Source organism: Homalodisca vitripennis, chromosome 5, assembly GCF_021130785.1.
Source record: "Homalodisca vitripennis isolate AUS2020 chromosome 5, UT_GWSS_2.1, whole genome shotgun sequence".
Classification (NCBI taxonomy): domain Eukaryota; kingdom Metazoa; phylum Arthropoda; class Insecta; order Hemiptera; family Cicadellidae; genus Homalodisca; species Homalodisca vitripennis.
The window spans coordinates 58,280,025-58,293,061 of record NC_060211.1 but is presented as its reverse complement, the minus strand read 5'-3'; the positions used below and the strand labels follow the sequence as shown (position 1 = coordinate 58,293,061).

The 13,037-nt window shown below is 37.1% G+C and overlaps 1 protein-coding gene across 1 annotated transcript in view; it reads right to left on the bottom strand.

The window, feature by feature from the left end:
- LOC124362265 (cadherin-99C-like) overlaps positions 1-13,037 on the bottom strand; it is a 190,061-nt gene that overhangs the window by 96,088 nt on the left and 80,936 nt on the right. The window contains 1 exon segment of the mRNA XM_046816618.1: positions 11,775-11,897. Within this exon segment, the coding sequence (XP_046672574.1) occupies positions 11,775-11,897 (123 nt within the window).

The window sequence follows — 13,037 nt, the reverse complement described above, 5'->3', positions numbered from 1 at the left end:
ACAAAGTAACCTCCGTTTTGGAATAAAAAATAAACCAGTTGAGATACAAAAAGTTCATTATATAAATATTACAACTACAGCTTTTCTCTACTTTTCTACATATTCACCATACAAATTCAAGCACTTATCATATCTTTTAACAGTTTGACAGATGGACGACCCTCGTAGTTCTCTTCAATTTAAATGTAACAACAGGTTTATTGGACCTGATTATTAACTTACTCCTTGATAGAGGAATCATTTTATAAAAAGAATTATGTGAGCTTCTCTAATATTTTTGCACTTTATTTAAAGTTTATTAATAATTGATCTTGTCTCTGCATAATAATTTTTTAGTATATTTACATATAAATTAACAATTAACTATTCATTATGCCTTGAAAGTTGATAATGGTTAGTTGTAATTAATAATTAGGGATATTTAGTCATTTTATGCAAATGAAATTTAGGAATATTTCGAATATTTACCTACTTACAGTTCAATGTCATTCCTTTAAGTGAAGTTGCGATTATTTATTTTTAGTTCTAAAGCCACAAGTGTTCACGAAGAGAGAAAGAATAAATATAATAACCCCGATTTTCAGGGTATTGGAATACGCAGGGTAGCCAAACAGTTAACGATCACCTAAATCATTGATGTAATATATTCTGGAAGATGTGAGAGGTTTAACCGCAACTCCAACGGAGCTGTCTGCGGTTGACCGCGTGCGGTCGCTCAGCCGTGTCCGTGAATCGCGTTATTGATTGTCCCACACTCGCAACAATGCACAATTACAGGGTTGGTTATGGGGCCGATACGTTGTGCCGACCTTGCATAACTAATTCTCCTCGTGTTTATCATTGCTGGGACCTGAACCTTTGAACAGGCTTGGTTATGGGGCCGATACGTTGTGCCGACCTTGCATAACTAATTCTGCTCGTGTTTATCATTGCTGGGACCTGAACCTTTGAACAGGCTTGGTTATGGGGCCGATACGTTGTGCCGACCTTACATAACTAATACTGCTCGTGTTTATCATTGCTGGGACCTGAACCTTTGAACAGGCTTGGTTATGGGGCCGATACGTTGTGCCGACCTTACATAACTAATACTGCTCGTGTTTATCATTGCTGGGACCTGAACCTTTGAACAGGCTTTGTTATGGTGCCGATACGTTGTACCGATCTTTCATAACTAATTCTGCTCGTGTTCTTCATTGCTAGGACCTGAACCTTTGCACGGGCTTGGTTATGGGGCTACGTTGTGCTGACCTTACATAACTACTGCTCGTGTTTATGCTGGGACCTGAACCTTTGAACAGGGCTTGGTTATGGGTGCCGATACGTTGTGCCGACCTTACATAACTAATACTGCTCGTGTTCTTCATTGCTGGGACCTGAACCTTTGAACAGGCTTGGTTATGGGGCCGATACGTTGTGCCGACCTTGCATAACTAATTCTCCTCGTGTTCATCATTGCTAGGGACCTGAACCTTTGAACAGGCTTGGTTATGGGGCCGATACGTTGTGCCGACCTTACATAACTAATTCTGCTCGTGTTCTTCATTGGCTGGGACCTGAACCTTTGCACGGGCTTGGTTATGGGGCCGATACGTTGTGCCGACCTTACATAACTAATACTGCTCGTGTTTATCATTGCTGGGACCTGAACCTTTGAACAGGCTTTGTTATGGTGCCGATACGTTGTACCGACCTTTCATAACTAATTCTGCTCGTGTTCTTCATTGCTGGGACCTGAACCTTTGCACGGGCTTGGTTATGGGGCCGATACGTTGTGCCGACCTTGCATAACTAATTCTGCTCATGTTTATAATTGCTGGGACTGAATCCTTTGAACAGGCTTTGTTATGGGGCCGATACGTTGTGCCGACCTTGCATAACTAATTCTGCTCGTGTTTATCATTGCTGGAACTTAAATCTTTGCACGGCTTTGGTTATGGCGCCGATAGGTTTGTACCGACCTTGCATAACTAATTTTGCTCATGTTCATCATTGCTGGAACCTAAATCTTTGCACAGGCTTTGTTATGGCGCCGATACGTTGTACCGACCTTGCATAACTACAATTTGTCCGGAGCCTCAAGAACCCTAGAGGATCAGGTGGCTCTAGCGCCCTGAGGCGCACAAATCGTCACACGCGCAGCCCGGCCTACCTGCCGTCATTTCAAGTTAAAATTCTTTTAATTTTGTTAGTCTGCATTTTATTTTATGAACATAGAATCCAAATACGACATTCCTTTTGTATCATAGAAACAATTGGGCCAATGATCAACTCAATATCGGTTACTTTAAATTTTTGTTATAAGTAGCTGTTAAATTAAACAAATAAATAGTATATACTCCAAATTTACAAATAATAACGATACTACCATATTGTTAATGTTATATAGTGTGTTTTATCATTTATGTTAAATATTAACCATAATCATTATCGTTAATAGATAAACAGAACGCTGGTCTCGTTATTGTTTTGTAATATATATATTATTTATTTGATTTATTAACAAGTGTTTATTTAAATAAAGTCTAAGTAAATGATATTACAAAGTTAAGTTGATCATTGACTTTTTTATTTTTGAAATAAGTCAGGATAAGACGTTGTCATTACGTGTTGGATTTCTTTTCATGATATTTAATTTACACATTAAAAAATTTTAAAAAAGTCATAGATTATTAAAAATATTAGTTTTGCAGACTAAGGACTACTATTCGAGTCAACAGCACAGTGGCTGCAGGTAGGTCGGGGACGCTGTTATAAAATAAATATTAATTAAATAGCTAAAATTATTCTTTTACTTTGCTATTCTACTACATTTCGTCCGATTAGGCTCAGTCTCAAAATCAATTTCCTTTTTTTACGAAATTCATTTATTTTGTTATATAACCGCTGAGCGTTAGCGAAGCATTACGACCCGCATGATTCTTGAGAACGGATACAGCTGTGAACATAAATACATATAACCTATTAACCCCGAATTTGGCCGAAACCCGAAAATAGGCCTAGGGCGAGTGTAATTTTATACAGCGGTATGTCTATTTCCTGATAAGCAGTCGATGAGGAAGTCGTGGAGCTAATCCGGCGGCTACTGGACAGAGTCATCACCGCAGATTCGGCAGCGTGACCACAAGTTTAAGATCAAGGCCAGGGCGAGTGAAGGGAACTGACGTCACGTCTTTGTCTCCTTGTTTGGCAGCTCCACCCACGACACGAGTCACCTGGCCGCACTCGGGTGTGAGACTAGCGGTCCTGCAGGTGTCTCCGGAGTCCGTCTGCAGACCATTGCCGATGGATTAGGGTCACCGCCTACCTAGTCGATACGATTGCAACATACGCACAGCACAATTGATTGTTTACCCGGACAAACAACTAGAACTCGAGTGGGTTCGGAGAAAACAATGCAATAAAGTTACAAATACAATCAACAGACTATTTGCTCTACTGGGTGGAGGTACTATTAGTAAGAGTTGAACAAATTTTAGGTTTAGGCCATCACTGCTTTCAAAATGATATCATTAAAGATATTTATTTCAGAATTTTTAAGAAAGCATTTTATAAAATGTGTTATAGTTTAAGATAGATAAACACACAATCTACAAAACTTTATAGTTAAGCTTTTCAGTTAAAAGATGGTATGCAATCTCATTTAAAAGTTGACTTTCTTTTGTGTTGGTGAATGAAACGTAACACATTTTATTTCTAAGGTTTTATTTGTTAGAAATTAATAGTTAATTTTGATCGGTGGTTCATAATGCTATAAAGACATTATAGGTTGAAATTAATTTACATTAACGTAATAGCTTAATAGTCTCAGCTGCGTTATAACCTAGATATAACTAGAAAAAAGAAACGAATTGAGCATAAAAGGAGCTCTCCGGTAGAAATATGGCTAATTTGTTAAACAGCCTCGAGGTTCCTGTGTTTTGTTCACACTCACACCCGGATCAAGGCCTCCCAGGAGGTTGCCGAAACTTGAGGAGTGTCAATGCCACTAATACTACTGATTTAATAACCAGACGACTATTGTCATTACCACCACAACGGTAGGCTTCCAGTACACATAAGACAGAGTTATATAACAACCTGGAGATACAGTTCGAGGACTTTAGCTGTGCGCGTGACCTGGAGTGTGTGGTTGATGGGCGGGAGGGGTGGCGGGGTAGCATTATGCGCTGCGTCCCGAAAACATTTCCTTTGACTCATGGTTAAAACCCTCCTTTCAGGAATCGTATTGACCCAAATAACTCATCGCACTCGCTACAATCAGTCCTGTTTTGTGACAGTGCTGAGTGTAGCTTGTGCTTCGCTTTTACCGATAATGTCTGTTGAGTTAAAGTCAAAAGTCAAAAGCCTATTCATAGTCAGGCTTGCGAAATTGTGATTAATGTTTATAAATTTATGAAGGAAGAGGCAGACCATCAACACTGTTAAAATTCCGTTGTCAAAGGCTCTCGCCAAAGAACTGCTGCAGCAACTGGAGTGTCAGAGCGAGTTGTGACTAAAATAAACAGTTAACTTAACAAGTTGAAGGTTAGTAACATGTGTGAGGCAAGTTTTACTAAACCGTCAACGACGTAGAATAGTTGACAACTTCCATGTTGAAGAACATCGAATACCGACTGCATAACTTTTGAGGGAGGCGCTAAGGGACAAAATATATTTCCAGGGTTGTGAGAAAAGTTTTAGGTGGGTATTAAAGGACCTGGAATTTACTTAGAGAAGGGACGGTAAACAATAGGAAATTATTAATTGAAAAGCTAGAAATCCGAGAGAAGAGGATAACATACTTGAGAGCGTTGAAAAATTACAGGGAACAAGGACGCCCCATAATTTATTTAGACGAATCTTATATACTATCGTCTCATGTATCTACAAACTTGGTCAAATGGCTCAAATGAAAGGGTTACACGTGCTGATTTCCAAGGGCGAGAGACTAATAATTATCCATGCGGATGGAGAGAGAAAGGGTTCTTGCCCAATGCTTTTACATGTTGGAAAGCAAGCAACCATAGTGGAGACTACCACGACAATGTGAATGGGGACATTTTTATGAAGTGGATAAAGGAAAAAGTGTTACCGAATTTAGAACCAAATTCAGTACTAGTATTCGATAACGCGCCCTACCATAACATACAAATGTAGGAAGCAATATATGAAGTTTGTGCTTTTAAAAATCGGAATACCATTCCGCGACGATATCGTTTTATCCTGAACTCTACAAACTTGTGCAGCTATATAAACAAAGGCATGTCCGGTACGCCTTGGACGAAACTGTTCAACTACAGGGTCATGACATCTTACGACTTCCTTCCGCCCTACCACCCAGACCTCAATCCCATTGAGTTAATTTGGGCCGAAGTCAACATCATGTGGTTATAAGAAATACATCTTTCACTACGTATCAAGCTAAAGCTCTATGCGAAGAGACAAGATATCAAGTATGGGCGCAGAAGAGTGGTCAGTAAAGTGCAAGCACGTAGAGAAAATCGAAAGGGACTATGCAGCCACAGAACTCCAGATTGACAATATTATAGAATCCCTTATTATATCAGTTGGTTCGGATACAGACAGCAGTGACAGTGACCCAGAAGAAGGAGGACAAACTTGAGTGGAATTGAAGAACTCCAATGAAAAAACAATCATTGTAAGTAACATTTGTTATTGGAAAATTATATTCTAGCATTTGAAAAATTAATTAAATATTATTGAAGTGAATTGTAAATTAAATAATAAGAGAATACCAAAATAATAACAATAATAGGACTTATCATTGTTTTTTCAGTGTTATATTGTTGTTTAACGTGTTTTTTGAAAATAACGTAAAAGTCGTTAAGAGATTCTTGCGCCTTCATCTCAGCGGCTAGCACGTAAACGCAACCCGCCACACACAGATAGCGTTTCGTTTTTTGAAAGGGTAGTATTAGGGCTGCACGAGCACACAGCTAAATTCCTCCGACTGTACATGTGTTTAGTTCTCACCCACACCCCGGCCAAGGCCTCCCAGGAGGCTTTCGGACCTTGAGGAGTGTTAATACCGCTAATACTGCTACTCTAGTCACCAGCCGACTATTACCGTTACCACCACAACACGAATCTCGCTCACGTTGCCGTCGTCGTGCCTTCGCTTGCCCTAGCTCTCGTATAAATCCGTTGTTCCTAAATAGCACAATAATATCTAATCTTGCAAAATATGCATAATTATAAACATAGTTTCCATATTACTCTTCAGATTCGGTTTATATGCAATTACTGTCAAGTATTACTTTTGGAAATGAATTCTTATTATTGTAACTATTCAATTTAGTTGTCTTAAGTTTGTTAACAGTTTGACCTTAAATTCAACAAACTGCCAACTTGATCATTTAAAACAAAAATTAATATATTGCCCAGTAGTTTTATAGCAACGCTGAGGAAATGATTACACAGTTTTTCTGTAGTGAACCACGCTTGAAACATGTCCATACACATAAAGCCTAAACCTCTGACTTCTTTACCACCGTGCGTTGAAATCTCTAAGGCCCAGAGTAAGCACAGCGTCTCATCAATTGTGAAACGCCATTATGTGTCTTTTGGTTCAATAGATCCCACTAGTAAACTCGCTAGTTGTCTTTAAAACAGTAGTAAGGCTAATTGGAATGAATTCTTTAGGCTGAAGGTCAAAACAATAGTTTAGTTTGCTTAATAAAGAGGGATGTGGAAATCTGGATTCCGGAAGAACAGCCATTTATAAAAATATTATGTGATAGCTTGGAATGATGCAAAGTTTTATAGTATACGGTTCTGTAATATTTTAGAGTACAATAATTTTACTGAACCTTAAAAGACTAATGTAATGGAAAAACTGGGTTTCCGATCTGCTAAATGTTTATTCGAAAAAACTATATCCAAAAATGTATGTACTTCATTGTTAAAATATTCCGAAATATATGCATTAAAAAACCTAAGGATGCGTATCGAATAACCGTATTTTAAAATAAGATGTGTCCCGTAATCCTACGATCCAAAAAAGGGTTGATGGGATAAAAGATTGTCACTTTACTGTAGCTGACTATTAAACTCAGTATATTCTAATTAAATATGAGTATAACGTGTTAAAATATTTGTAATATGTATACTTTTAAGTTAAGAAACAAATTTAAAAATAGTTTCTGAAACTTTCCGATCAAACTTATTCTTTACAACAAGCATAATCCTAATTTATCAGAAGGATGTGCAATTTTTAATTGAATATTATTCAAACATTGTATTTATTTTGTCTTTGTTAATGGATAGGTCCATGATATGTGTTCATGTATTCATCTTCACATTATGTGGATTCCATCCCCTATTTGATACGTGTTTTTCCAGTTCTCTTCATTTATTCAGTGCGTCCAAAAGTCCGCTTAAGGGTGTCCGATATTATTTGTGGAGTCCGTCTGTTACAGCCCTGAGACGGAGAAACTGGTATTTCCCAATTCGTAATCATCTCCGGGGTTATTATGTGGAAGTTGATCTTTGTCTTCATATGTACGAGACTAACCTCAGAAGTACTGCATTCAAGACTGTTGTAAAATCTCTACATTAAGTGTAAAACCGCATACAATTTTGAGTCAGGGTCTATCATAACCTGCGACTGGACGCCACTGAATGTTGTACCAGAAAGCTGGCACTGATGACTTCGTTGTCGGTGACCAGCGTAATATATACAGTCATCTGGAGAGGTGTATGACTTTCCAGATCTGCCAACATCAGTCTTGTGATCACTACCGTGACTTGCCTGCAGACGATGACATCAACCAGGAGACTGGCCTCGTTAACATCTCCACAGAGCAGTCTGGAGATGTTAACACCCACGTTCTGGTTTTCATTAGGACAACACAAATCATAAACTAAAATGCTAAAACCTTATAAACTGTTAATTCAAAATATGGTCCTAACAATAATCAAAATAGATCAACTTTCTCAAACGCCTATAAACAACAAAGTAAGAGAATTTGACCCTAAATGAACGGAGGAATATCCATTCAACGTCAAGGAAAAAAAATAATTTTCGTTTTAATCACAAATTGTGTTTTTATACGTTTCGTCATACAATCGGGGATGTGGATATCTTTTTACAAAATAACAACTGGAACGTTGTAGGTCACTCAGGATAAAAAATTCTCGTGAAATTTATTTAGAGGATGAAATTGATAAAATAACTTCTGAGACACATGGAATACTAGTTGTGATAACTGGGTAATGCATTTCATTACCTCTATACTATTTCAAAAAGACACGAATATATAGTATAAACAATAGTATAGTATGGTAATATAATATAATAGTACAATGTTTTGAATAGTGATATGATAGGAGATTCTGAAAATTTTCACATCTACGAATGTCAACTATTATGGAATCGTAACTGATAACCAACTAAATTTATATGATCATATTGATAAAGTCACTAAAAACATATTAACTGCTTTTTTTAATGTACAGACTATCTTGTTTTGCCAGTGAGGAAATAATTTTTCTCACTTATTATGGCTGTTTCATCCATATCTTAGTTTGCCTATTTGGGGATATGAGAGCACAAAAACTCAATAGGCTTTTTGAAGAGCTATAAAGATTATTTTCAAATTAAATCGTGAGGACTCCTGTAGAAATGTCTCGCTAAAATAATATTCTCTGTTTCGATCTGCAATGCCTTTCTTTCTAAAAAAAAAAAAAAAAAAAAAAAAAAAACGTATTCTCAACCCCTCAATGTCACTAATAATGCTATTTATTTACTCTAAGACACAGAAATGACCTGGTCTTACCTCGACACAAAACACAGCTTTTACTTTTCAACTCCTTACCTTTTTATTTAGAAACTGTTGCTGGTGATAAGGAATTTTCGTGTAAACTCAGAATACTTCAGCGTCCGGAATTCATAGAGGAATAAAATATTTATAATGCTATGATTATCTTGGTTTAAGTTGAAAATACCCATGTCTGCTTAATTTAAATCATTGCTACTGTAAAAATAGTACGTAACTAGTAATGTCTATTCACGAATACCCTTGTATATTACGTTTTTGGCAATAAACGAATTGAGTATTGAGTGTAATATTTGATTAGTGTTAAGGAAGCTGTGTGTAATACAGTAATGAGGCATTTTAAGGTTGCAGAGATCAGTATTACTCTAATGTTCTATAAAATAGATATTTTGAGGGTTTCTTACGTCCTTTCGCTGTCCTGGTGAAAATTCCTGATAGTACACGTGTTGGAGTTTCCGAGCCTCATTTAGTAAGATGAGATTTGAGTGTGGAGATTGGGATTCACTACACAATAACGATCCTCAAGACACCATCGTTATATGTTACAAAAAATAAAACACACAGTTTAGAGGATAGAAATCTACCCTCTTCTTCAGATGTAAAAAGACCCTACATTTTTACACCTTAACAAGAGGGTAGTTTTAAATCATCGAAACTTCTTCATACAAAATTGTTATACTTCTTTTGTAGCATATGTTATATGTTATCTTCTCCACAAAATGTGGAAAAATACTAATAATATTCATTCTAAAATAAATATTACAACGTATCTCCATATAAAATATATCTTAGAGCGGGTAAATTTTGCTATACCTTGAACGAAACGTGGGTTTTCAACTAATTAAACACTGAGTAAGAATAGTATTGAAGCGAAAAATAGTGGAGCAATATGGAAATTCAAATTCTTTATCCAGAAAACGTCAATCAGCTTTTGAGTTGAGCAACTTTCAACACTGACAAATAGTAATGCAGTGGATAAAACACACGCAACAAATATTTGAAATGTGAAACATTGCCATATGTCAGTTGGATAACGGTACAGTAAGGATATTGTGCGATATGGCTAATTCGTTCCTCGGCAATACTGCAATCGAGCAGAAGGCGTATAATCTACCGAAATAACCGTAAAACGTATCGTACGAGACGGAAGTAGTACGTGGGGCCAGTGGCCAGCCGCCAGCGGTGAGCGGTCAACAGCGAGCGGCTAGCTGGCGGGGGCTGGTCTACCCACACAGGTCCGTGATTCATACGGCTAGGTGCCGCCTGCATACAGCCGACCGGTGATATAGTGACAATCACTTTGTCACTTTGGCTTTAGTGTTTGTACTGGGATAATTATTAGTGACAAAGAACTGCTGATTAAATAACTCCTCAAGCTCCCAATACACGTAACAAATATTGCCCTCACCTGTGATACGTAAATATATTTATTCCAAGAAGTTTTAATCAAATTGTGGGAGATCTACAGCTATAAAACCAGTTAAACGATCAGTTAGTTCATACAATATGCTGGGTTTTATATTACAAGACTACTTATCGTATTTAAATACAAAGAAATGCTAAATGCTCGTCTAAATGGCTTTGTAGTGTTTCGTTAGTTTTCTCTCCTGGCAAGTGGAAGATCCGGGCCAAGGCCCCAGAGGGATAACTACTTTTTGTTTGGGTTAATCTTGATTAAAGTAAACTAGGCAAGTGCCACTTTTAGAAGAAAACAGCACACACAAACATACACACGTAATACATTACTGATAATAAAAAGTTAATAACAATAACAACGTACATTCGTCAAGCAGTTCAAACTGTAGTCATAAAACTACTATAGTTTCAACTAATTATAATTCATCAGTGTCAATAAATATTAAAAGTGAGAATTATCCATCTGGAGTCGTCATAGTTTAAAATTGACATACGCAGCACAAAACATAACGAATAAATATATATTAACGATTAACATTTGATACGTCTATCACACACGAATATTAACATAATACAACATGATGGCCATCAGAAGACTGACACTATAGTAGACCATAGTTCGGACTGTTTGGCGAAAGTGCGTTGTTAAATGTAAGTCTGTCGTTCAGAGCTATATACTATGGAAAATAATAAAAAGTTATCGACATTCTGACTAGTCCACTGTCTATTAAGTCTGCTTTATTCGTGTAGGAAATGTAAGATTACAAGAGGTTAAAGATTAAAGACTAATTAACAGATCCAATAATAAGTATTTCAAAACATGTTTATTAAAAGGGAATCCCAGGATATAATTATTAACTCCCAACGTACTCCAAATATTCCTTACCTTCGGAGCCACAAGTTCTCCTAGATTCCGCAAGCGAGAATTTCTCCTCGTATATAACAAGTTAATTATACGATACAATAGTGTCACCAAGCGGCATGTGCTGTACAAGGAAGCGGCCTTTAGTTCCATTACACCCACAGCACGTGAGGTCGACACAGGTCGGCCTGCGACCTCACACCCCAGCACCGGCCGGTGTACATCTCCCTCATTAAGTTATGGGAAATTTATTGACACAGTCAGCTGTAATATCTCAGGTAAATCATTTACTAAGTCCACTGGAACTTAATTTAACTTCGATACCATGTTGTGCTGGAGAACAACAAACACTTGAACCTTTACATACACATGTTGCAACTGTTTTACTGCCCCTCTTTGTCAGCCTCTGTTTGATTAAATTCGCCAACGCAGCTATTGTTAAAAGAAACCAATCAGGAAAAACTAAATTTACGTAAAATTTGACAGCAACAATGACTGTTATATTGTAATTGGACAATAAAAAACAAAGCAACCTTCTGTAGTTCTAAAATGTCACTTAGTCTAAAACATCGACAGAACTTTCTTTTTGAGTAACATACACAATCAACATTATCACAATATGTTTGGATACGTTGTTTGTCAGTAATTTTGCTTAGAGAACCGACTGCTCATGATTAAAATAGAATGGCGAGAATAAGCAAATGTTGTGTACCGACCTCGGAGATGGTGGTGTTGTAGGGGGTGCTGACGAAGACTGGTGCGTTATCGTTGACATCGACAACCCTCACGATGACGGGAATCGTTCTCTTCTTGTTGGTGGACTTGACAGTGCAGGTTAGCTGAAACAAGACACGCCGCTGTCAGAATAATGTTTTAAATGTTTAGTTTCAGAAACCTCTAGTTATACCTAAAGAAATGTAAACAAAGACTAAAACTTAAAAATCACTACCTACGATATTATTCTCCTAATTGAAATGAATGAACCTTGGGATACTCCAAACCTTTTAATAAGTCTGATATATGAATCTGTGTTGAGCATTGACAAATATCGTTCCCGTAGTTGCCCCGGTTGAGCCAGAGAACCTGATTGGACAACTGCCGAGTGTTGATTAACTGATTGGACATCTGCCGAGTGTTGATTAACTGACTTGACATCTGTTGATTAACTGATTGAACATCTGCCGAGTGTTGATTAACTGACTGGACATCTGCCGAATGTCGATTAACTGACCACCACGTTTCAGTATTCACGGAGTGTATTTTAAAGTTTGAGTATTTTATCTTGCCTTTACTCTATCTTATGGTCTCATACTAACTTCCTGCAGGTTGAGTCCAATTTCTCTCTTTTCATGACTTGCGTAACTAGGGTACAAGTCGCGAAACTGGAGTCAGTGAAGTGGCATGCAAAATTTAAAGTAACCCCCCCCCCCCCATTGACAGACAGAAAAAACGTTGTGCCAGTATACCGATCGATAGGCCTTAGTGACCCTCACACATAATCCAAGGTTCAGATAGACTTCATCTGTAGATTTTAAATTATTTTTATTTCATATTAATGCACTATGAATAGTTCATTCTTGTCTATGTAGAAATAAAAATAATTTAAAATCTACAGATGAAGTCTATCTCAAGATATGTTACTAATAATTAGGTTACGCATACGTTTAGTCAAATTCTACAGAAGTATATAGGCATCATCAAACACGACATTGCCTATATAGAAGTGAACATGCATTATTTTGAGTATAGGCACAAATATATATATATATATATATATATATATATATATATATATATATATATATATATATATATATATATATATATATCTCAATTCGTTCTTGACATGTCCAGCATACACAGGAAAACAGACATACACGTAGATAGACAGAAAGATAGACGTAAGGGGGATTTTGCCAAGCCCGGCCGATTATAAACAGTTTTACGTGCGACTGTCTGAACAAACGTGTGCAATAAAC